Genomic DNA, 27,313 nt, shown 5'->3' on the forward strand with positions numbered 1-27,313 from the left:
CAAAAAATCATTGGCAAGTGTGCTTTGGGTTCGTACACCAATATTCCATGAAGGAGGAGATGAAGAACTTTCAGGTGGTTGTTCCTCCTTCCCTGCATCCCCGGTGGTGCTGCTAAACAATCTCCTTCCTCAGAACCAGGCCTGCCAATCGAGACAGTAGGAAATGGATGCCATCACCCACAGTGGACAACCTCCTGGAGTTCCCAGGACAGTCTATATTTAAACCATTAGTTCTTCTGAGATAGAGTTTCTCCTATCCATGAATGGTTTAACCCAAAGCAGCGTTTTTTTTTGGTTTTTTTTTTTTTCTTTCTTGCAGTACGCGGGCCTCTCACTGCCGTGGCCTCTCCCGTTGCGGAGCACAGGCTCCGGACGCGCAGGCTCAGCGGCCATGGCTCACGGGCCCAGCCGCTCCGCGGCACGTGGGATCTTCCCGGATCGGGGCACGAACCCGCGTCCCCTGCATCGGCAGGCGGACTCTCAACCACTGCGCCACCAGGGAAGCCCCCAAAGCAGCTTTTAATTGGAGACGGGAGGATAAAGAGTAGAAGCAGAAGTGCCATCAGAAAACTTGGGTTGTTTTTGCTTGTGTGATAAGAAGTGGACCTGATGCTTGGAGACTAGGGGCTTCAGTTATTGGTAACATTTTATGGCTGTTCTTTTCCTAATTGTTAGACTATAATTTGCGATGGAAGGTTTATATCCTAACCCTTTAGTCTTGTGTGAAGTGCAGAAGGGCAAGGCTTCCCAGCAAGGTCAGCTGGTCAGCAGTTCTTCTCTGTGGACCTGGGCATATGGCTAAAAGTCTTTTCCACGTATGGCTGATGTATCTCAGAAACAATGTCTCATGCAGCACAACCAGGGGACCCTTCTGGTTGGCAACAGACTCCAAAGAATGCCTGTCTGTTGCTGCAAAAGATGATGACCAAATACTTCATTGGCTTTTAAATATCATAAAATTCAAGTCCCTGATGGGAAAACAAAGGTTTCACAAAAGTAGTAACATGATATATCTGCAAACAGTTTCTGAATGGGGACAGCATGTCTCTGCTGCCCACGTGAACGTGATCCTTTGGACACGAAAATGGCATGAAAAGGGGATTGGAACTGAGTTTGTTCTGAGAGTGATTTGTTAGGCGAGGGGTATTATCAGCTTTTCAAAATGATGTTGAATGCTCAGGTGCAAATCATCTCTGGGCCCAGCTCTTCACTTCAGCATGGCTCTGTGCTCTCCTCTGGCTATGTGAGATGAGAACTCATAGCGATCGTGGCTTCGATAGCCACACATGTTACACTCAAAAGGGTCACGAAAGCCGTGGCAACCCATGTGAATGGTGAACATCACGTAATCCAGGAAGAGGACTCGACAGTGGTCACAGCGGTACACATCCATCACCTCCCCTTCTTTGTTGATCACTTTGATGCAGTCTCTAGGGCAGATGGGTGGGGGCTTGAGGAGTTCGTAAGAGCGGGCGGCCTCCTTCAGAAGCGGCATCCCATTGTGGGCCCGAGGAGGGACCATGTGATTTTGCTGGTAGATGTGATTCTGGCGTTCCTCGTGGTTGCTGTCAGTGTCCGTGGAGTCGTGGCCACTGTTGTTGGGGGAGAGGCCTCTTTCAGAAGGCAGGCTCTTCTCTGGCGGCTGGACGTTCTTCTTTTCCAGGTCCTGGGGGGCACCATTCGGCATCTCGGCACGGGTGAGGGCTATGGGATACATGCTGCTGATAACTGGGACCATCTCCGAGGTGGGAGCAGGAGGTGTCTGGACCAAGGGACGCAGGGCTTCGGCACCCAGATAGCTGATGGCGTTATTGATGGCCTGGTCCATCATTCGGGTCTGGATCACCTCACTCTCTTTCTCATACATATAGCTGGGATGATAGCTGACGTCAAAGCAGTGGCGCTTCTCACCTGGAACAAGGGAAAGAAAGAGTGAAAAAAGGAACAACACAAAGGCAGAGAGTTTGTAAAATTATTTTCTGGAGTCCGTGAAAAGTGAGGAAGGACAAGTGGCCTGTTCAAGAACACTCAGCCCAGACAGAATGGTCCCACACGGGTGTTGAAGTCTCAGGGGACAGTGGTTGACAGCACATGTTTGGACAGTCAAAAGAACTGAAACCAGCAGGCAAAAGGGAGAGTCAGAGATGTCACTAAGTTGAGGCTACAATGTGAGTTGTTTCCACTGCTCATGCCAGGAGGGAACCTTGGAGAAAAGAAGCAAGAGAACACCAGGAGGGGGGCTTAAGAGGGGGAAAGGCAGCTGTCAGTGTGCAGGAGCATATGGGGACCTCTGCACTTCTGTTGCTCATGAACTCTGAAGACACGGTCAATGCCCGAACTCTTAGTTTGCTCGTTCTTTTCTGCTTGTAATACTAGGGAGCCGGGGGCCGGAAGTGCTGCAAAAAGTGGGGATGCTCTGGCCTCGGCAGCTTTTTAAATAGCTGCAGAGGCAGAGAAAATAGCCCCCAGAACTCCAACTTACCACTTCCCAAACACGTCAGTTATCAGGCTGACTGAGATTTAAATAAAAGAGCTTCAAATGTAGAGAGTTTTAGAAAGGCTTTCTTGATGAAAGATCATGATGATCTTTGTCCTCTTCATAAAGTGTGTTGTTCTGCTTCTGCTTGAAAAGATGTATCATTGGTACATATGTGATCATTAGGACTTATCTCACACTTAACTGAAAAATGTACTTGTGGTCACCCTCTCCTACTTCACATGTCACACTGCTGAGAAATTCTGAAAACAGACTTGAGCCACCTTCAGGGCGTGTGGGTGTTGTGTGTTAGAAAACAGAGGCTCTAAGGCCACAGGGAAGGCAGGAGCGGGATCTTCAGTGATGGCACATGTGCTCAATGGTGAGTGGCTGGTGGAGGCAAGAGAAAGTGGGGAAGAGGTGTCAAGGGCTGGAGGTGAGGCTAACGTTATTGCTGATGCTTTTTCATTCCATAGACGTTGGATCCTGAGAGATTTGCTAAACCGTATCCTCTCTTCCCTAACATTGCCTAGGCACGTTGCGGTTTTAGAACGTGTCACTGCCATACAGTAAAGGCTTCAGGGAAGACAAAACACAAGAAAACAAAAAGGATTGGAAGAACCAGTTTCTGTTCTTGAGGTATCTCCAACCTAGGGGCAGAGAAATAAGACTTGGCTAGATGGAATTGGAGCAAAATAAATGTTAAAAGTTGAGAAAGGGCAGCCTTGCTCTATGGAAGCTTTTGATTGTATTTTAAATGCCATGTTTGAGGCGTTTAAGCAGGGTGGGTGACGTGTCTTCTGTAAAAAGAATTAAAAGGGAAGGGCAGGGTGGTTTGTAAATATACAAAGTGTATATTTAAGCGTCATGGGAACGCAAAAAATTCAGGAGTACTTGTGGAAGGGAAAGCATTCTTGGAAAACCTACATTTTGAGAAGGGTCTTGATGAGCTGGTAGGATTTAGATTTTCAGAGCGGTAGAAGAGATATCCTAATTGAGGGAGGAGCATGAATCCAGACAGACACGTGGGGCCATCCAAGACATGGGCAGGGAGGAGTAAGAGAGTCTGGGTAGAGCAATATCAAGAAGTGTGGAAGAAAGTATTTCTCAAACTTCACTTAGCCCTCCACATTCCGCAATATTCATACCCCAGGGTGGTGTGGTGGCTGAGAGCATGAACTCTAGAGTCAGATGGTGTGGATTCGATGCTGCCTCATCCTGACTAGCTGTGTGACCTTGGGTAAGTTACTTAACCTGTCTATGGCTCCATGTCCTCACGTAAAATGGGGGTAGTAATTGTACCTACCTCAACTGGTAAGCGCTTAGAACAGTGCCTGGCACAGAGAAAGCACTTGGTAAATGTTAGGGGTTTTTAATTTTGTTTGAATCAGCTCGCATTTCCTTCCTTTCTTTTTTTGCTGAAGAAATTTGTTTTTTAAGGAAACTTTATATCATTAACGTAAACAGAAGAAAAACAGAACCACTTGCCACAAATGGAAGGTAACTATGAAAAATAAAGACAACGAAACACAGCAATTTATTAAAGTTTGATCAGATACTGTAAGTACCTGGAGACAAAGATCCCCTCTCTCTTTGCTAAAAACACAGATTACCAAGTGTGCGATTAGTGTTGAAGGCAATTAACATCTAGTTACGTCTAAATCCTTCTCGTTGGTGTAATCAGGAAGATTGAAGGAGAACTAAAAAGAAAATAACTTTCTTGCCATGTGGATCAAGGTTTTCAAATGCTCTGTGAGCCTCCTGGCACTTTGCCTCCACAACTTTTTTTTTGCGTTACGCGGGCCTCTCACTGTCATGGCCTCTCCCGTTGCGGAGCACAGGTTCCGGACGCGCAGGCCCAGCGGCCATGGCTCACGGGCCCCGCCGCTCCGCGGCATGTGGGGTCTTCCCGGACCGGGGCACGGACCCCCGTCCCCTGCATCGGCAGGGGGACTCTCAACCCCTGCGCCACCAGGGAAGCCCTGCCTCCAACCTTTTAGGAGATACTGAAAAAAGATAACACGTGGTGGGACCAAATGATGGGCATTCTGAATACCCAACCGTAGGGTTTAGATTTGGACAAACGGCAAAACCTCTACAAACCGCATTGAGCAAGAGATGCTTGTGGTCAAAATGTTATTTTCAGGATATTAATGTAACAGCAATGGGTCAGATGGACCAGAACAGTGAGAAATTGGAGACAAAAAGACCTGCTAAAAGATCCAATCTAATCAGATGGATTTGTCCTGTATCCCCACTACCTTAAGGCCAACCTGACAGTTTCCAGACAAATACCTGAGAGAAAAAATATGCACAGAAAATCACCGTACCTTGGCAACTCAATAAAAAGGAACAGAAACGTAGACCTTTGCCAAAGTAATCAACGGTTCTACTTTTCAACTGCCAGATTGGATAAGTCTCTGATTAGAGCTGTTTGGAAGAACGAGACTGAGAACATGAAAGCTGTCGAAAGTCACAAATATTCATTCCCCTGAAAGTGACACAGAAATGATGAACTTGGGTTTCCTGGCCTTTTCAAGGTTAGTGATGATTTTCCAGTGTGGTTGGCTCTACTCAGTTCCCCAAACACCAGGGGGTCCCTGGACATCTTTTTATCTTTTCGCCTAACAGAGAGGCTCCCATAAAGCTTCCGAGGTGGGGCGGGCACATCACAAACTCTGTTTTTATCTCTTCTCCCGAGAGTTGGTTTTACTTAACTAGGCCTACAATTTCATAATCTATACCACCTGCATGCAGCACATGTCAGAAAACAGCTGAGTGCTGAAGTCGTAAGAGGCAAAACAATAAGAGGAAAATCAACCCCGGGATGAGTGGAAATGTGTGACTGAGTTCTGTGGTTAACGCAGACCATTGTTCATTGTTAAGAAGACGGGAGAGCCTCAGATCTTCACGTGCACGCAACCTGCACTCATAAGATCCCCTCATCTCCGAGTTACGGTAACTTGATTAGTGCAGATGATTATCGGTCACCTGTAGACACGATGACTCAATGTGTATGAAACTCAAAAGGGGTAAGCTACAGTAATTGAAAAGCCAACAGCTCACGTTTCTTTAGTAATACACTCATAAAAAAGGTTACTCAAACCACAAGAGTGTAACTGCTCCCAAACCTGCACCGAGCTTCTAGTCAAAATCGTACCACACACGTTTGAGTGATTAATGAGAGAAGCTTCGGGCTGAATTAGAGGGTTTCTTCCAACGATAATACAAATGGCAACAAGTCCTAAGTTTAGAAACCAAGGCTACTTGGTTGGGCCGTTCCCCACCTGTGATCCCTTTCAAAGGTGTCAATCCCTACCATCTAGGCTTTGGTAACTCTGAACTGAGCGACTGCCTGACCTGAATTGCCGCGATGTGGTGAGGGCATATGGTTGTTGGCTTCTAAGTGCCAACTTGAAAGTACAGAATCATAGCCTAAAGCTACAAGGGACCTTAGCTGAGCATGTGGATTTAGACCTCTGCCTTCGGGATGGAGGGACAAGATCCACTACTCTAACCTGTTTGCTTCTCTACTTCACAGTACCGGGCACTGTGTCGTATATATAATACTAAGAAGAACGGCTACTATTTATTGAGCCACTACTATATACCCAGTGCTGTCCCAGGTACTTTGCATATTGTTTCATTTTACCTAAGATGAATTATCATCTCTTAGTCAGATGAAGGACCTAAAGCACAAACGGGTTGATTAACTTGCTCAGGTTGCTCAACTGGTAAATGGAGAACCAGGATGTGATCCAAGGGCCCATATACCTCAGTACATGTTTGAGCATTAACTGCTGTTTCCTGGCTGCCACCTCGCCCATGGCCGCACAACCCCACCACTAGCAATGACTTCAGATTCTCTGCTGGGATGGTTCCCATAGGCAGTAGAAAAGCAACTGTGCTTTGTTCCTTATGGACCAGTAGCATGCATTCAAGAAACATCTATGATGAACAGAGCTGTCATGATGTCCATAAAGTGCTTAACAGAGTACTGGCACATGTAAGCACTCAATAACTGGTAGATCTATTATTATTATTATTGTTATTTGCCTCACAGCATGTTAAGTGTTTTGAAGAATACAAACTTAATTGCAATCCAGGAGGAGATGTAGTATGTACACAATTTCATTACAAATTAGTATCCTTAATACTATGTGGTAGAACAAAGTACAGAGTAGCCAAGAGAGTGGAGAGAGAAAAATATGGACCATGTCTCAAATATGCCACGTAACATGGGACAAGTATTAATCTATTCTCCCCTCTAAAGTCTCCTTGAAATCTGAGGTGTGGTAGTAGTGGTGGTGGTGGTGGAGACATTTACACACGTCACAAAAAGCAGACTGTTAGGACATGGAAGCAACCGAAGTGCCCGTCAACAGATGAATGGACAAAGAAGATGTGGCACATATATACAACGGAATCTTACTCAGCCATAAAAGGAAATGAAACTGAGTTATTTGTAGTGAGGTGGATAGACCTGGAGTCTGTCGTACAGAGTGAAGTAAGTCAGAAGGAGAAAAACAAATACCGTATGCTAACACATATATATGGAATCTAAGGGAAAAAAAATGTCATGAAGAGCCTAGGGGTAGGACGGGAATAAAACACAGACCTACTAGAGCATGGATTGAGGATATGGGGAGGGGGAAGGGTAAGCTGTGACGAAGTGAGAGAGTGGCATGGACATATAGACACTACCAAACGTAGGGTGGATGGCTAGTGGGAAGCAGCCGCATGGCACCGGGAGATCAGCTAGGTGGTTTGTGACCACCCAGAGGGGTGGGATAGGGAGGGTGGGAGGGAGGGAGACGCAAGAGATATGGGAACATATGTATATGTATAACTGATTCCCTTTGTTGTAAAGCAGAAACTAACACACCATTGTAAAACAGTTATACTCCAATAAAGATGTTAAAATAAATAAATAAATAAATAAAAATCAAGGGAAAAATAAAAATAATAATAAAAAAAAGCAGACTGTTAAATTTGCTTTGAGTGCAAAGGGAGAACAGAGAAGAGAGAGAATTCAGGCAAGTATGGGAATGTAGACCACGTGGAGGTTTAGGGGGCAGATGGGAGGGAGGGCATTCCACACAGCGACCATGGAAAGAAGGATTACAAAGAAGTGGGAGTAGTTCATTACGGCTGAATTAAAAGACTAGTTGGCTGAAATGATACATTTAGAAAAGATAACTTAGAGACAGATTGTGAAAGACTCAGAACGCCTGGGTGGTTTGGATTTTATTCTGACGGGGAGCCACTGAAAGATTTTTTGAAGAGGAGGAGAAATGATTTGAACATTAGAAAAAATAACAATTCTGAGGTTACAGTCATCGTGATGGGGTAATGTGAAACACTGGGGTTTTCTTTAAGCCTTTAAGTTTCTTCAAGTCACTTAACTGTATCTGCTGATGCCTTCATACAATTTCCCAAGTGTATCATCGATTACTCCTACTGCAAGCACATATCCTCCCCCCCAAAAAGGGCAGGTAAGTAGGGTAAATGGAATACCTGATGATGATGATGGCTCTGATCTCAATCTAAGTGAGACTGAAGTGGCTAACACCTCTTCCAGGAGGAGGAAGGCAGAGGGTAGGAAGCCACGGAACGAGAAGCAGGAAGGAGGAGAGAGAACAGAGAGAGCCATGGGGGTGGCAGTGAGGAAAACGGAGCTGGAAACCACGTTTTGTTGCTGCAGAAGCCTTTGTCCTCTGTGAGTCACCGTGAAGTGCTATTTGGTTGTCATCTGCCCTGATGGAGTCACTACAGATCTCTTCTCAAGAAAACACACCCTTAGGAGAGAATGACTGCCCTTCTTCAAGGCTTTTTCTTCCACCAGCTTTCAATGACTAGACCCTTCCCTTTCCAAAGCTCCTGTGTAGCACACATGACATGCACTGCTCTGGGTGACTTTCTGGGGGTGGAAGGCCTTGGACCGCAGCACTTTATAGACCCAGGCTCTGGCCCTGCTCTGTCACCTACTAGCTGCATCTCTCCATTTTTCCCTTCCCCCTTCCCTCCTTAGTAAAAGAACTTTAACTGGGTGGTTCCTAATATCCCTTCAAGCTCAAAAACGTTATGACTTTTGATGCTTATAGGATTAGGGATTTTGGGCCCTTTGGGAAGGGATGGGAGAAGATACTTTTTGCTTTTAGAAGCAGGTATTAAAACTGCTTCCTGTTGCTCTGTTAACCAAAGCAGACCATTTCTCATTAGTTACTTCACAGGGAGAACCGACAGTGTTTGCTGAAGTGTCAAAACCTCACAACGTGTTTATGGGGGGTGGGGGTGGGGGGGTGGAGGGGTGAGTGAGATCTTTTTTCATGTTCTTTTCAACATGAAAACTTCATTTAATAAAGTACTACATGAAATTTTAAAAAATAGGGAGATGCTATGGTAACCACTTTGGTCTGAATAACACATCTGTTTTTGGAGAAAGAATGAAAATCAGAGAAAGAAATATGCAGAAATGTAGTCATTTTCCTCCTCCCTTCAGGAGAGAAATCTGGCCTCTATTTTGAGCCAAGTATTTGAAGATGGCCTAGTTAGAAGCATAGTCAAGCAAGTTTGTAACAGGAGAATAAGATTCAGAAAAAAGACAATCCCTAAAGGGCTTAGGTGCTAAAAGCAAGGTCTTCTTGTCCTTTGGAAAGAACAACTAAAAAGAATTATTTTGATGACATAAAGATGCTGATTTCTAATGAATATGTGTCCATTTATTTCCTATTTTATAGAAAGTGATTCAAAATTTCTTGGAGAACTAGGAAAAAAGTGATTTCATTTTCTCCTACTTGGGTAATTTAATTTTACTCTTACTCTTCAATAGAGGCATGTTTTTGTGTTTCTAAATGCATTTAGACTTAATCCAATCCATCCCTCTTCCTCAGTTCATCTCTAATGGATGAAAAATGCTATCTACTGCTAATTATGTCAAGCCTGTTAGGAAAGTAACAGGCTGACCTGATGGTATAATTTCACCTTTACCCTCACAGTTCAAGAGGTCAGGGAAGCCAAACTGTGCAACTGTCAACAAGGATTAAAGGGAGTGACTCATTCTTCCTTCACACTTTACCCATTGCCATTTCCCTGGCAGCTGAATCTTTTCAGAAAATGATGCCTTGGAGAGGAAATATAGGAGAGAGAAGAGAAGGAGGGAAGACATTAGCCCCATATGTTTTCTATCACTTCATCCCATATACTGCACAGTATTATAATGTTCCTTTATTTTCCCCTTGATATTACTATTTTCTATCAAAAAGTGGATTCAGTTAAATGATTGAAGGGGTTTCTTCTATTTTTTAAAAAATCTCTTAAGGTTCAGGGAATAAGCTAATGCTAGAGGATTAGAACCGTGCTCAGGAACAAGAACATCACGTATATGGCAGGAGCTCTGTAACCATTTGCATGATAAGTGAATGGATGAAAGAGCAAATGAATAAGTAGTAATGTACTAAGTAAAATATATAAATGTTGAACTAATGCAGCTGTTTTATAGATTCTCAGATTAAATGACATCTTCCCCCCCAAAAACCTAAATTATATACTATGGTTTATAACATAGCATACCATATCTGTACAACCTTGAGAAAAAAGTTATCTGAAGTTATACATATGGGTTTATAAACAAAAAGCGGTGCTCATTGTTGCTGCCTTTTATAATTCATCTTGCAGACTTACAGAATGGTAGAGCTGCAAGGGACCTTCTGGATCACTTCATCACCTGTTCAGTCTACCCGTTTCACAGGTGAGTAAACAGAGGCCCAGGAAGGTTACGTGATTTGTCTAAACATACACAGTTAAGAAATGACTGAACTGGAATCACAACCTCAGTCTTTTGGCTTCTAATCCAGTGCTCTTCCTACACTGCACTTTACCACAATTTATATATATAAAAAAAATTCCCCCAGCTATTCAGGGCCCCCAAGTCCTGAAGTTGCTACCTCAGCTCAAATCGAGAGCTAACTCTACTGGGTTTCCTGATTTCATCTCAGAGAGAACATGATGGTTCAGAAGATGACAGAAATCAGTACCTACAAGATCAGCACCTCTCCTGAGTCTGGAAATGGAAGAGTGAGAATCTCCTGGTCACAGTGGTAATAAACAAATGGAATGGATCCCTTATGCAATAAGCAAAATGGCATGGACTTGGACATGTGAAACATGTGTTTTTAAACCCATGAAGATACCAAAGCAACTTTTATCTTATTAAGTAGGGCTTTAGCTCAAGGACAGGTTTAGGGCAACTATGTGTACTAAGTACCTTCCCTCATATTTTAGTTCTCTTAGACCAACATGCATTGACCATAACTGGATTGAAATTAAGTCACTTTACATGTTTTTCTTTCCCATTTTTCCCCATGTTCCTCCCCACCCATATCAGCTGCAGCCATTTCTACAGTCAAAACATCCCCCAAATTAAATTATACTCATGGCATAGAATAACAATCCAAGCTTCCTTTTGTATGCCAGCCAGAACCTCTTCACGTAAGTACAGCTCAAAAGAGGTATGAGCAATGTTTTAAGATAATGTCTTGCAATCACAATTGGTCCACTGTGCCTAAACCCCATATGGAAGTCACTACACGCCCCCTGACATTTCTCACCAAGGAAGATGGTAAAGAGGAGAGGGTCTCTCTGAGATGAAATTCACCAACTTTAGTCTGACACAGTTTATTCTTAAAGTGACTAAAAGAATACAATAACTTCTCAGTCAAACAACATAAAATAAATAAGTATAAATACCAAGCTAGGAGGACAGGAATAAAGATGCAGGCGTAGAGGATGGACTTGAGGACATGGGGAGGGGGAAGGGTAAGCTGGGACGAAGTGAGAGAGTGGGATGGACATATACACACTACCAAATGTAAAACAGAGAGCTAGTGGGAAGCAGCCACATGGCACAGCGAGATCAGCTTGGTGCTTTGTGACCACCTAGAGGGGTGGGATAGGGAGGGTGGGAGGGAGACGCAAGAGGGAGGAGATATGGGGATATATGTATATGTATAGCTGATTCACTTTGTTATACAGCAGAAACTAACACACCATTGTAAAGCAATTATACTCTAATAAAGATGTTAAAAAAAAAAAAGCTAGGTAGCTTTGAAATATATGGGTTCTTTCAATATATCTCTATAATTCACATAAAATTAAAAAACTAGTTAGACCAGAATTTTAAAATTACCTAGACCAGAATAATATTTAACCAGATTTAAAAACCAGGCAGGCACTTGATATCTGTAAAAGCTATTGAAAAGAATAAACACAAAAGGACTGAAGTAAGAAATCAATAGCAACAGCAAGTAGCTTTGGAAAAACAGACTGACAGATTTCTAAAATATTACTGGTGTTGAGGGAGGTCTATTTTCGTGTGATAACTATTTTTGTTCAATATCACCGACTTTCAACTTATAGCAAAACCAATACATTCAATTCAGCTGCCTACTTCACAAATACAAATCTATTTGAAATATCATCGTCACATTTATGTAAACATTTGGGAGAATTCAACACAATATTTCTGCCATTTGGCGGTCGTAACAGTTTAATGGACATAATTACTTCTTAGCCATCTCATTCTTGCTGTATTTTTTGACAATGTGGAAACCAATGGTATAAAAATTAACTCCAGTAAGACAAATGATTAAATCAAACCTTGTTATTTATATCTATGTATTCCCAACCACTTTCTCTTAAAACCAATTCTCAATCAAATTCAAGAAAATATGGCAATACAGTTTAGAGCATGAAAAACGTTTGAGCACGATAAGGGAACCAAGTTGTAAAGCATAGTTGCAAAAGATTACAAAAATGCTATCTTGAACGTCGTACTGGTATCAATTGCACAAACTTTCTCATGGAACATATGTCATTCGGAATAAAGAGGAAGGAACAGCATTTTTAACACCAACTTCATTTAAGAAATTGGATACCAAATAATCGCATCTTCAGTAGTTAAGATTCTTTATTTAAAATATTTTATCATTTGCTCTAGTTACCAAAATGAATCCTGAAGAAGAAAAGTTGTACAATGGAAAATCAATTACCTTATTTTAACAGAGATTAAACTAGGAAGGGCCTGTGTAGTAAGCATCCTATGTTATCTCATTCAAACTATCTGCTAACAACAGCAGGAAAAAGGGTTGTATTCTTACCAATGAATTTCTGAGGCATTGAGCTTTTTCGCTTTGCCACATTGCTTGCTAATCTGTCCAGAACGAGAGCTCTTTCACTTCCCATCTCTGCTTTGATGTGTCTTGCCTCCGCACTTGCTGGTTTGGAAAAATGAAAAAAGAAGAGGGAAAAGAACACGTTGATAAATGGAGAGAAAAAGAAATAAACTGGAAGGGAAAGTGTCAGAGGTCTGATGCAAACTCTGTTGTTACCTGTTATTACTGCTCAGATTCTTGACTGGGGTACCTGCTGTTGTCGAAGCCAACACCAGGTCACATTCAAATCTTGCAGTCTTATGCCGACATGGGAAAGCCCGACCCATCCCCAACCAGTACCTTCATTAGCAAGAGGAAGTATTAAATAAACAGCCTGGACGTGGTTGGTTGCAAAAAGATAGATGGAGATCTTCTAACCCCCATCAGCCTTCTTTCTGATTCTGAGTAACTGCATATGACACCTGCAGACTGATATAATTCTTCTTAACAACTTTGAAAAAAAAAAAAAAGGATGGTGCCCCAGATTTACTGCTATGTTTATGTTAACAGCACTTTTGAAAATAGATACACTTACCCAGACAGCAAGAAATCTACTCAGTGATTTGTGTATTGAAATTCTGAGTGGTTTTTTCTTTTTCTTTTTCTTTTTCTTTTTTTTCCAGCATGCTCCTTTCAGTTCCTGTCTTTTAAATTATATTTTACTGGTCTCTGCATTATCTGTTTCATATGCTCTTCACATTTCAAAACTGTCTCAGTTAAAATTTCCCTGAGCAACACTTCTGTCTTGAAATTAAAGAACAATTTGTATAATGCATCTTTATTCTATTTCTAATGAAAAATGTGAATAAAAACTGCCTAAGAATATGGTCCAATTGTCAATCCACAAATAGACCTTTAAGTGGTATAGGTCTGTTGTTCTCAGACCTGCCTGAACATTAGAATCACCTGAAGAGTACAGAAGACACACATGCCCAGGCCCCACTTCAGATCAATTAAATCAGGATCTCTGGTGTAGGGGCCTAGGCAACAGCATTTTTAAAGCTCTCCAGATGATTTTTAAGATGCAGCAAGAATTGAGAACCACTAGAAGAATATATAAATAGTGCCAACATTGAATCAACTCAATAGTAAATTGGGATAAATATAGTACAATTTAGCCTGGTACAGCAGGCAATACCCAATAAGAGTTTATGTCTGAAGTTCAGAGATACCAGCTGCTCTAAATACAAGGCTTTAAATGTTAACACATGATGTTAGCCAAAGCTAGGGATCAGTAAACTTTTTCTGTAAAGGGTCAGATAGATAGTAAGTATTTTAAACTTTGTGGGACACGTACAGTCTCTGTTCCATATTCTTTGGTTCTTCCTTGACCTTTAAAAATGTAAAAATCCCTGTGCACAAATAGGCCGCTGGCTACATTTGGCCTGAGGGTCATAATTTTGCTCACCCCTGCCCTAAGCAAACATGTTGTGATGCTACAAACATTTCCCTCTGTTTTATCATAAGCATTTTAGGGTGTCCAAGCTAAAATGAAGTATCTGTACATTCCTCATGTCTCTAAGGAAGAAGAAATTGAAATCAGCTTAAGTAACTAGAGTAAAAAGCAAGTGATGATTTTTACAGAATGGGTTTTTTTTCCCCCTAAATACATACACAGATTTAGGAATTGTCAGTGCTCATTCTGTAGCTGAAGAGTTTGCTGTATGAAGAGATTCTAATACACAGAAATAATGTCACAAGTTCCATGGTCTCTCAGATATTCAGTATCGTAAATGGACATGCCCAGAGAGAAGAAAACTGGCTATCTCTGCAGTAAATGAAAGACCTCAAGGAAGGGACTTCCCTGGTGGCACACTGGTTAAGAATCCACCTGCCAATGCAGGGGACATGGGTTCAATCCCTGGTCCAGGAAAATCCCACATGCCGCGGAGCAACTAAGCCCGTGCGCCACAGCTACCGAGCCTGCGCTCTAGAGCCTGCGAATCACAACTACTGAGCCCACATGCCTAGAGCCCGTACTTTGCAACAAGAGAAGCCACCGCAATGAGAGAACCGCGCACTGCAACAAAGAGTAGCCCCCACTCGCCACAACTAGAGAAAGCTCATGAGGAGCAACAAAGACCCAATGCAGCCATAAATAAATAAATAAATAGATAGATAGATAGACAGATAGAAAGAAAGACCTCAAGGGCAAGACTATCAAGTATGGCCAGGGTGAGAGACCAAAGCCAAATCAGAAAGAGAGAATTCAAAGTATTAAATATTTTTCATTTTATTCTTGGCATGGTTTTGTTTCTGTTTTTTTAAAACTCCTTGCCAGTCATTACACAGTAAATTATAAGGCTCAGGGTTTTAAAAATTCAAGAATAATGGCTCCAAAAATGAATAAGAGAAGAGAATGGTGACAATGACCATATTTACTAGACTTTGTGAGTTTCTTCTCCAAAACAATTCTATGCTCTAAAGAAATAAATCCCAGCCTCCAGCTTAAGCTATAACAACACTATTTGCGTAAATGAAAACAGTAAGGGTCCGAATAAGGGAACTGGGCAGCTTTGGGACTAGTGGTAAAGCCCTGCGACTGTAGCTGACCGATCGTTGTAAATAACGGGCACTTTAGTGACAGAACACTGCTGTTGAGTGAAGTGGGTTAAATTCTGTCCAGCACAGGGATAGGTTTAAATGACCGAACAGGAAACTATTATACATATTATTTCCTTTCACACAAACCACCACCAGATGTGGCACTACCCAGAGCCCCAAGAGCAGAGAGATGAAAGACAAAGGCCTGGGATTTGAAATAAGTTCCCGAGGCTGTTAGAAGGAGGCTTTTTCTTAGAAGCATCAGAGAGGCAGCTAAGTTTGTGCTTTGACTAGGAACATTCATTCCTGGTTCCAGCAACTTTGAGAGGCTTCAAGCCAGGTAAGGTCCTCCCCCACCCCCATGCCTGCCCCGTGTATTTCTTATCCAAAAAGATTTATAGTAAAACAAGAATGAAAAACAGTACTTTGGGAATTTTTAACTTTCTCCCCATCTTACCACTACTCTTCTTTAGTCTTTTAGTTATTCCTCTAATGGCCCCATCATTACCCAGAGATCTGTTTGTCAGTCCCAGTACTTAGCGCAAGCGTCATGCTGCCAGTTTAGTCTTCCCATTTGGCTCTCAGCATCTCCCTACATTTTACCAAAGCCACCATCAATTACCACAAGCATCTTTCTGAGGACACACACTCTATATACTCTATATTTGGAAGGAGGCTAAAGCGGGGATACACTGACCTAAATAACATAATTGGGGCATGTCACTAAACGGCAACCTTCAGAGATAACATCATCTTTTATCCCTGGTTACTCACCAAGCTTGCCATGACAGTCATTTCTAGGTAAATCTTACTCTGGAAATCAGTGACCAAATGCCTGACATTTAAAAAGATAAAATTCTGGAGTGTTTACGGAGAGACTGATCATTTGAGGCAAGGGTGGAGACTTCCCATATTCCACAACTCTGGTTGGATTGAAAGGAATCCTCTGAAACTACTCATCTAGAGGGCTGCCATCTACCCACACCCACCCGCAGGGTCATTCACTCAAAATATCAGCTCCAAGATCCCAATCCTCATTGCACATGTGAACACATCCTAGAGATTAAGGTCATCTTTACTGAGTTAACTGTGTTTTCGAATTGGCAAGTGAGGCAAAGGCTAAAGTTTCAGCTGACTATGGTATACTCTCATTTTCTCTCCCAAACTCTCAGTCTTGTGCCTTGCATTTGTTGGACAGCTGCTGTACTAAACGAACACCCTTTAAAACACAAAGAAATGCTTTGGAGTCAAGCCAATCTCTTCGGGATTACAAGGAGTTTAGGTGGTAGTACACTGAAAGGGGGAAAAGAAAAAAGAGGACTTGGCGTTTGGTCCTCTGCTTCAACTTTAAGACCCAACTGTCTATTTATACAAATAGTCTAGACTTGTTATCTTGCCACATCACATCTCAGAATGTAAGTGGAGGGAAACCAGTTTGGCAAGATAGTAAGGGAACAAGATAATGGGTTTAAATGACGAAATAGGAAATCCGTTCTTGGGTGGTGTTTTGGCAGTTTAGTGTTGCAAGGGGTGGGTGTGGGGAATATGGGACGGTGGCAAGGGACAATTTGCACACTTGGTTCATGAGTGAGCACAGTGGGAGTAGGACTATAATTCGGGGTCAATTCCCCTTCATGTTACTTGCCTACTAGTGTATAGTGGATATACCCATTTTCATTAGCAAAATGATTTTAATGACACGTTGAAAAAATAAACAATAAAACTCATACGAAGTCAAAATTACAGAATAGGTTACCGCCTTTAATCTCTGCAAAAATGTTAATGGTTTGTCTGGGTTTTAGTTAACTGTACTGTTTGCATGATGCCATTTCTATTTCAAAGTGATTGCAGATTTAACTATATAATTCGTTGTGTTTTTGTTTTTGTTCAAAATCCTTCATTAGATCTTGAAGTGTTAAATGGATCTCAAATAAGAGGCATTTCTTCCTGTCTCTTCTATGGTGTGGCCAGCCAGTAACTGATGGAGAGTGGAACAAAGGGGTGTTATTATGCAATAAGAATTGTCTAACAATAGACTGCTATCAAAGAGCAAGGCAGGTTCTAACAAAAAAGTTACATAAAACTGTTGCCATTTTGAGCATGTAGAATGAATACTACTTGTTGAGTTAGTATTGATTTTCTAATAATCTGTTGGGAAAATAGACGTTTAAAACATTTTAAGCTTTTTCTTTGGACTGCTATTTGGTAAAAATATAAATTTATTCTGAAACTCTCATGCTTGTATTATCTCAACCGCAACAATGAGAATGAAGATAAAAGGTTTTGACTCTTAGATTCATAAATAAATATAATTATTCAATTAGTTTAAAAATCGTGTTGTTACTAGAACTCATTGTCATACAAAAATATGTCCCACTCCAAGTATTCATAATTTGTGTGAAATGAGGCTAAATGAATCTCTATACCAGCTGTTAGTTCCTTTCTGGAATAAGGTTCAAGCCAATGAGAAAAGGAAATCTGTGATCGTCTATATTCATTCTTCTTTTTATATATACTCCATTAAGACAGAATTAGAGTATCTTGATGATGTCTGGTATAAAAATTTGGACTGAAGTAACACTATCACATGTATCTCTATTAGACCTTTATATTAACAGATCAAGTACCCGGTCCCCTGTTGGACTGTGAATACTTTAAGGGTAGGGGCTTAACCTTCACTCATCTTTATAAACAGCTCTGACACACAGCCTGGCACATGAGAATCCAACGCATGCTATCTGAACAAAAGAAAATGATTAGCAAGGCCGGAAGTCCTGTTGCCCAACACGACCTTCTTTTGCAGATTGGTCTCCAGTCCGAGGCCTTTTCATTTGTTCTGCTTCCATAAAGGCCTGCTTCCTGACTGGGGCAGGTTTGTCCCAAGGCTTGGCTCTCACTCTAGGCTGCACTTCAATTTACAATAAGCCCTTGATGAATAAGTGCCACATCCACAATGCAGCAGCATCACTTTAAAAGCTAGGGATGGGCCTTCCCTGGTGGCTCAGTGGTTAAGAATCTGCCTGCCAATGCAGGGGACATGGGTTCGAGCCCTGGTGCAGGAAGATCCCACATGCCGCGGAGCAACTAAGCCCGTGCGCTGCAACTACTGAGCCTGCGCTCTAGAGCCCGTGAGCCACAACTACTGAAGCCCGCACGCCTAGAGCCCGTGCTCTGCAACAAGAGAAGCCACCGCAGTGAGAAGCCCACACACCGCAACGGAGAGTGGTCCCCACTCGCTGCAACTAGAGGAAGCCCGGGCACAGCAACGAAGAACCAATGCAGCCAAAAATAAATAAATAAAATGAAAGCTAGGGAGGTACCACTGGTGACACTATATTGGTCAGGCTCAAAATGGGACACTATGTCTAGACTGGGACTCCCAATTTTAAGAAGGAAACAGAAATGGAAACCACATAGGGAGCTGTGGCAATAATTAAAGGATTGGCTTGTGTTTGAGTAAACATTCTTTATATTTTGGATTTCAGGAAAAATCATGAGAACTATTTGAAATATCAAAGATAGACAGGACATGCAGTATTTATTATATTTGATTAAGCTGAGACTTTATACATTTTCTAACCTGAAACCACCATAACGACATATTTGTTTTTTAAAAAAATCAAAAGTTGCTGACTTAGTTAACCCTTTATCTTTTTGCTGAGACTTAAAGTGTGTTGCGTGGATCCATCAAACCAGCCTATGAAATGCAAATTAACTCAACCTCCGTATTTCAGTATTTCCTGAATCACCTTATACCACTGAAGATAGTGAAAACATTTTTTTTGGATACTTTTCTAATATGAAATTCCTAAAAAAGGTCATGGGGATGGGAAGTAAGGTGGTAACCTTACTTCAAAATCAGTAGTTTTGAACTTACTGTTCACAGAGGATATTTTACTCAATGTTTTCCCCTGCTTCCAGGACAATCAAGACATATATGCATACGTATGTGCCTATTAGTATGTGTGTTACTCTACTTTTGCTAACTAGATAATACATAACCTTTAAAATATATATAGCTAATTAAGCCATTTTTCCAAAAGTGGGAAAAATACCAAACGTCCATTAACTGATAAATGGATAGATAAAATGCAATGAATCCATATAATGGAATATTATTCAGCCATGAAAAGGAATGAAGTACTACCGCGTGGATGAACCCTGAAACATTATGCTGAGTGAAAGAAGGCAGACATAAAAGGCTACACATTATATGATTCTAGTCACGTGACATGGTCAGAATAGGCAAATCCACAGAGACAGAAAGTAGATTGATGGTTGCCGGGGGCTGGAGAGAGGGGGAACAGGAGTGACTGCTAATAGGTACAGGGCTTCTTTTGGGAGTGACAAAAACGTTATGAAATTAGGGTGGTGATGATGGTTGTATAACTTCGTGAATATGTTAAAAACTACTGAATTGTACACTTTAAAAGGGTGAGTTGAATGGTATGTGAATTATGTCCCAATATGTCTTTGAAAATAAAAAAAAATAGCTAATCATGAAAACAACAAAAGTTCTAGTGATTTTTAAGTAAGTCACTGAGTTTTTGATGAGTCTCAATATCCTCACCTCTAAAATGAACAGGCGATAGGGAGGGTGGGAGGGAGATACAAGAGGGAGGGGATATTGGGGATATATGTATACATACAGCTGATTCACTTTGTTTACAGCAGAAATTAACACAACATAGTAAAGCAATTATACTCTAATCAAGATGTCAAAAAATAAAATAAAATAAAATGAACAGGTGGGATTAATTGCTCTCTTTAATTCTTCTTGCTTTAAATATCAATGATTCTATTTGGAACATAATAGGTTCTCATAACTTGAGAATTTCTCACGGTAAGAGCTTTGTCTATTGTCTGAAATATGGAACGTCAAGTAAAGATGCCCAGGTATGGCCTGACTAACCTTAAGCATGTTGCTTTAAGACGTCAAAACCCAAGTTTTAGGAGCCTTTTTTTTTTTTTAAGAGTAAACATTTCTTTTTAGAAATAAGGAGGAAATCCAACTCCTTGATAAAACTAAAGATGCCATCAGGATAAAAAACAGAAGCACTGCAAACCAACAGAAGTCAGCTGGCCAGCTCCTAACACCATAAAATAGGCTTTATCTAAAACAAAAGGTTCCTCTTACTCAAAACGGGTACAGTTAAACTACTCATGATTTGCACTCCATTTTTCCTGAGTTTCACATTATTTCTGTCACTTTTTTGTAATCTTTCTGTTTTAGGATGTTCAAACTATTCAATTGCAACTACTGCTGTCAAACACCAAATCCCACGAGGATTTATACCTACTCTAAATAAGCAACTGGTTCAAGTAAACAAATAAAAATATCAGGCAATCCAAGCTGCAGAACCAGGCTGATGGTCAACTATATGGGTCAAAGGACAACTGCAGAGATGTGACACAAAAAAGTTTCAGGTTATTTCAACTCAAGAATGAAAGGAAATAAAAACACAACTGATACATGGAAAGACATCCAGTGTTTCAACCAATTGTCACTAGGCATGTAATTCAAAACACTGAATAAAATATGAAATTCCCAGAACCAAATATAAGCATCACAATAAATCATATGAGTTGACAAGTACATGATTTGGGGGCCTTGTGCAAAGAAAATCCTTTTGGTTTTAATGGACTCTGCCCTAGCCACCCCTCACACTGCCTCTACCCTCAGTCTTTACCATTTCAGTTAATGGCAACTGCATTCTTCATCACATCCCACATCAATCTGTTAAGAAATCCTGTTGGTTCTATCTTTAAACTATACTGTATAGAGTTAAAACACTTTGTACCACCTCTACCATTACCAAGACACAATTTTTTCTTGCTTGAATTATTGCAATGGCCTTCTAACTGGACTCCCCAATTTCTAATCTTGTCCCCAATACAACCTATTCTCAGTAGCAAGTAGAGTGATTTTATTTTCAAATGAGAAGTCCAATCACGTCACCTCTCTGTTCAAAATCCTCTGAAGATTTTTAATTTCACTCAAAGAAAAATCCAAGTCTTTACAATGGCCTACAAGGCCTGATAAGATCTGGTTTCCTATTTCCTCTCTGGCCTCGTGTCCCATTACTCACTCTGTTCCAGCCACAAAGGGTTATCTCTACTTCTTCAAATTCAAGCCCCAGGTCCTTTGCACTTGCTATTTCCAAGTTATCTGCAGGGCTCTCTCCGTATGCCTTTAAGTCTGTTAAAATGTCAGCTCCTTGATGTTTTTCCTTATTTACCATCAGCCCCCAGTACCTGCTTTATTTTTCTCAATAGCAATTACTACCTTCTATTGTGTAAGGTACTTATTCTCTTTGTTTCTAGTCTGTCTTTCCCTATGAAAATATAAACTCCAGGAGGGCAGGATTTTTTGTATTTTTGTCTACTATTGTATGCTACCACCTAGAACAGCAGATGCTCACTAAATATGTGCAGAACGGGTGTTGCATGAACTCACCAGTCTCAGCCAGGTCAGTGCTCTGAAGAAACGTACGGCAGCGTTCCTTGTGTTCCTCAAGGGAACTTCTCTGCTTGTAACTCCTTCCGCAAAACTCACATTTATAGGGTTTCTCAACTATAAGGAGAGCACAAGGGGTACTCAGTGACCCTCAGGGGTTATAGAACAAATGGTGTATTGGGGCCCTGTGAAAACTGTCCACTAAGAATGAGACTGCTGAGAGAAGCCAGAGTATTTGGATACTTGTGCACTTACAATTACTTTTAAATTTAGTAAACTGAAATAAGGTTATGGCCTACGATTGACTATCATGTTAGAGTATTCTTTGAAAGGATAGTGTCCTTTCCCAAATGAAAGGATTTGGATTTAATGACTATCATGGAGCATAGTGTTTTGGCTCCCGATCCAATCTTGTTTCTTCAGGAAAAAAATAAAAATAGGAACTTTTTCTTTTTTTTTTTGGTACGCGGGCCTCTCACTGTTGTGGCCTCTCCCGTTGAGGAGCACAGGCTCCGGACGCGCAGGCTCAGTGGCCATGGCTCATGGGCCCAGCTGCTCCACGGCATGTGGGATCTTCCCGGACCGGGGCACGAACCCGTGTCCCCTACATTGGCAGGCGGACTCTCAACCACTGCGCCACCAGGGAAGCCCGGAACTTTTTATTTTTCAAGGAGGTTATTGTGGTCTAAGAATGCAGTAGGAAGAGATCCGATATTCTGTGACATCCAATTGGCTGTAAGTAAAGAATGCTGCAGTTTGTGGAAGTTAGCCATTCAGTCTTTTTAGAGCGTTGACAGATTTCAATAAATGTAGCTTGTCCTTGCTCAATGGCTATAGCAAAGTCTGGGCTCAATCAATAAAAACTGACCTATCCAACTGAGGATAGTTTTTGTTTTCTTTTTAAAAATTTATTTATTTTATTTATTAATTTTTGGCTGTGTTGCGTCTTCGTTGCTGCGCATGGGCTTTCTCTAATTGCAGCAAGCAGGGGCTACTCTTTGTTGCGGTGTGTGGGCTTCTCATTGTGGTGGCTTCTCTTGTTGCGGAGCACGGGCTCTAGGCACGCGGGCTTCAGCAGTTGCGGCACGTGGACTCAGCAGTTGTGGCTCGCGGGCTCTAGAGCGCAGGCTCAGTAGTTGTGGCGCATGGGCTTAGTTGCTCCGCGGCATATGGGATCTTCCCGGACCAGGGCTCGAACCCGTGTCCCCTGCATTGGCAGGCGGATTCTCAACCACTGTGCCACCAGGGAAGCCCCTGAGGATAGTATTGAATAATAGAAATAAGAAGGAATTGCAAAAATGACTTCATCTTAACTTCTAAGATAAAGCAAAAGTTTCCTCAAAAGTTCATCCATACAATTCAGGCCACCTTTAACCTCCTAACTCCTCCAAATGAGTTACTTTTAAAATCATGTAAGTAATAACTTCAGTTCTGTGTGCGGGGCTAGCCTTTCTGACTTGTCGATGAAACGTACCCCACGCATTTTTCAGAGTTTTAGGGACTGAGATTTTTTTATTTTCTAATCCTCTTGCTCGGTTTAAAACAGAGCCTTTGGGACTTAAAGCACTAAAAGATCCTTATGGAATCCCAAGTTAAAACAAATGCAGCTCTGTTAGGGCTAAGAATGTTAAGTTTCTGCATAAATTGGGGTCCTCTAGAATCTGTCTTAAAAATGACTATTATTTTTGGATCTTACTTGGAAAAAGCAACAGAAAAGAACTACTCTAATTTTTTGGACCAAACTCAGTCATAATTCATTACTTTGAACAATGAGCTGTAAAAGAAACCCTTCTTTTGCCATTTATATCTCTCATGGTGGGTTTCGTTGGGGCTGATTTGTTTAATCCTTAGTCTCTGAATTGTGACCAGTTGCGGGTTTGGGGCTGGGTTTTAGTCAAAGCAGAATGTGGATTGACATAAAAACAAAGCTTTTTTTTCTTCAATTAAAATTTTGTCAGATAACATCAAGAACATGAGGTCCCAAATTTGAAAATAAACTCAGTTTTATTTTTCTAGGAGGGAAATTCTAAATGTTGAAAAAAATGTATCTTCTGTGGTTAAAATAAGGAGCGAAAACATCAAGACAGAACATAGCCTTTTATGAATTCTTACTGCTGCTCATCTTTTAGAGATTAAAAATAAATACGCTGGGCTTACCTGGTGGCGCAGTGGTTGACAGTCTGCCTGCCGATGCAGGGGACGCGGGTTCGTGCCCCGGTCCGGGAAGATCCCACGTGCCGCGGAGTGGCTGGGCCCGTGAGCCACGGCCACTGAGCCTGCGCGTCCGGAGCCTGTGCTCCGCAACGCGAGAGGCCACAGCAGTGAGAGGCCCACGTACCGCACACACACACACACACACACACACACACACACACACACACACACACACACAAATAATAATAAATAAATACGCTGATGAAGAAGAAAGTTAGGTTTAAGAAATTTAGCTCATATATACCTAAAACTAATACTATGTTATATTGTCAATTATATCTCAATGCAAAAAAAAGAAATTTAGGCCAGAATGGCCCAAACTCCCCAATTTAGCCCAGACTAGCCAAAACTAACCCCCGAGTCATACCCAGTTTACAGTTTTACATAATTTACAAACAGTACATCATTTGCTTTATCCAGACTTTTTTTTTTTTTTTTGCGGTACGCAGGCCTCTCACTGCTGTGGCCTCTCCCGTTGCGGAGCACAGGCTCCGGACGCGCAGGCTCAGCGGCCACGGCTCACGGGCCCAGCCGCTCCGCGGCACGTGGGATCTTCCCGGACCGGGGCACAAACCCGCATCCCCTGCATCTGCAGGCGGACTCTCAACCACTGCACCACCAGGGAAGCCCTATCCAGACTTTTGAATGAAAAGTATGTGTGTATATTTTTAGGAAAATAATCTTTTAATAAAGTTTACCATAAAAATACTGATGGCTATAATTTTTTCTGCAAAAATTAAAAAAGCATTTTTATAGGGCAGGCTTTTCCTGTCTGACTGTGATGTTCTCTAGGGGCGCAAAGATGGTACGGAGATGATCAACCCCATTGGGCCAGATGGAGAGCAATTAATGCCTTAATGGAAGTGCCATTAGCCCTAGAGGTCTCTGCTGCTGTAACCCTTCAGAGCCAGAGTGACGGATGAAAACCTCCATACTGAACTCTTTCTAGTTTCCGCAATGGGCACGGAGGAACACACATTTACTAGATATGGAATGCTCCTTGCTCTCACTTACCAGAATGTGTCCTAAGATGACCTGTGAGTGCATCTCTTCTCTGGCATGCGTAGTTGCAGAGGTGACACTTAAAAGGTTTTTCCCCTGTGTGCAGTTTAATGTGGCGGAGGAGGTTACCTTTCTGAGTAAAAGATGCCCCACACTGATTACACTGGAATGGGCGTTCACCTTTAAAAAGGACAAAAAAAGAGATTTCTGATCACCCAGCAAGTGGCGAAACATATGCACAGATTAGATGCCTATGGCAAAAGCTCATTTTTTCGATAGTTTTTGTTCCTATTGGGATCAGATGGGAGCTGTATTTCAAAGCAAGCCTAAGACTTACTTATGGACTCTTCCCTCCAGAAGAGAAAAAGCACTCACCTAGCAAGGCTACTTGAGGTATCTTGTCTTGGATCAGAGCAAAAAAATAAGAGTAGCTTTAGAAGCGCTTCCTAGATTTAAGTTTTTACATTACTTAGCATTCCTTTTGAATGTAATCTCAATCTGTAAAAAGAGTCACAGACTGAAGTCCTAACAAGGTATAAAGAGCCAGAAGTGTTTGTTTTCTTTAATTCAAGAAATGATTTTTAAAGTCGTCATATCCGAAGTCAGATGAAATCTATTGGGCTCAGTGGGAGTGTTATGTTTGTATACATTTCTATTGACTCTGCTTTTTTGTTGTCTGAAAAGAAATTTTTTAAAATTGTTAATAAAAGCTATGTCCTTTCATCTACCAAATTTGAACCCAATATAATGAGATCTGCTTTTTTAAAAGTTATGCAAAAATAGATGAAAGACGCCTATCATATCACACAATTTAACTCCCACTTATTAACTGAAGAAAAATATGTGGCTGACCTAGTGCTCTCTACAGTCTTCTTTTAGTCATAGCATTTGCAATATGTTTGCCAAATGCACCAAGAAGCAGGAATAAAAAATCACTGGGTAAATGGAAATACAGAGAGGGAGAGATACATCAGAATTATAGCAAAAATCAATGAAAGTAATCCAAAGTAAGTCCTCAATTCCACCACTTCTTTCTCATGTGGTTGAATTAGGACAGTTTTCAGAACAATGGATAAAGGAGACTATTTACCAGTATGGCTCCGCTTATGAACCATTAAGACATTGAAGCTAATGCAGGATAATCCACACACATCGCAGTTCATCTTGCCACTGGTTGGCCTGCTACTATCGTACGAGACAACGTGTCTCTCCAACTTAATGTTTTCATATTCATTATATTCTCTTGAATAGCTGTAAGGAATTTCAGGCTCTTCTGCATTTCCCAAGGGTTCTGGCTTTAAAACATTCTCATCTCCTTCACTGTATTCATCTTTCACTTTCATTGAATCATCTGCAGGGAGGAAAATGCAAGGAATGAACGATGATTGGTTTTGGAGCTATCAAAGCAGCTCAAAGAGCAGAGACCCACAACTGACAATTAAACACTAAATGAAGCTAACAATATTGTACATCCACAAAACAAGAAAATACCATCAGGATGATCACTCATTATCTGAATTCAGAACCACAGTCAGGGGAAAACACAGACACGCGCACGCGCGCGCACGCACACAAAGAGATGACAGCATTTTAGGCCATCCAGAAAAGTAGAGATAATAGATTTTAGCTATGACTGTTCAAAGCGACTATGAAAAACACATTTTGAGCAATTCTTCTCCAGCACCGGGGGAGAAGAAAGGTTCTCAGATTTAGTATTTTTTCGGTGGCTGCAGTTACAAGGCAAGGTGATGTTCTCCTTGGTTTCAAGAAGAAAATGCTGTTTTAATTCTTCAATTGCATCCAATTTTTGCCACTAAGACTGAGAGTTGAATAGTTAACATGTTTTTTTCTGAGTTTAAGCCATGCTTTGCCTCTTCCCCTTCCATGTATACCAACTGCTAAAATGAGTCTTATCTCTCTCTCTCTCTCTCTCTCTCTCTCTCCCTCTCTCTCTCTCTCTCTCTCGGAACCGATAAAGAGAGAACACTGAATGTAGAGGAAGCTGGCAGTACTAGTGAAATAGTGTTGAGAAAGATAAAAGGAGAAGTAATCCTTTAACATAACCTTCTAAGGAGTCATCTTCATTGACACAGGTAAATGAAGCTCAATCTAAGCAAGGGGAAGGGCACCTATACCCAAGTCAGGGAGGCCTAAACTCGAGGTCCCAGAATTGTAGGACTGGATAGGAGAGGTGGGGCTGGCTAAAGTGAGTTGGCTGATCAGGTACTATCTCAAAAAGAGGTGCAGCACTCTTAAGCTGAAGAACATAAGAAATGAAGAAGGTAAATTTATGTACTCATACTAAGAAAACCTAAATATTTGCCTGATATAATAACAATAAATATTTACAAGGGATTTTTTCATATATATGAAACGCTGCCTAAGTGCTTACTTAAAAAAAAAAAATCA

General features: G+C 41.4%; 1 protein-coding gene across 1 annotated transcript in view; it reads right to left on the bottom strand.

Moving 5' to 3' along the window:
* IKZF3 (IKAROS family zinc finger 3) overlaps nt 1–27,313 on the bottom strand; it is an 85,766-nt gene continuing 58,453 nt past the window's right edge. Inside the window, exons 4-8 of the mRNA XM_059047437.2 lie at nt 25,995–26,255; nt 24,917–25,084; nt 21,689–21,805; nt 12,634–12,750; nt 1–1,911 (exon numbers count right to left, since the gene is read on the bottom strand). Coding sequence (XP_058903420.1) covers nt 1,208–1,911; nt 12,634–12,750; nt 21,689–21,805; nt 24,917–25,084; nt 25,995–26,255 — 1,367 coding nt within the window. The 3' untranslated portion in view covers nt 1–1,207. The remainder of the gene's footprint in view (nt 1,912–12,633; nt 12,751–21,688; nt 21,806–24,916; nt 25,085–25,994; nt 26,256–27,313) is intronic.

The sequence above is a fragment of the Kogia breviceps genome, chromosome 19 (genome assembly GCF_026419965.1).
Source record: "Kogia breviceps isolate mKogBre1 chromosome 19, mKogBre1 haplotype 1, whole genome shotgun sequence".
NCBI lineage: Eukaryota > Metazoa > Chordata > Mammalia > Artiodactyla > Physeteridae > Kogia > Kogia breviceps.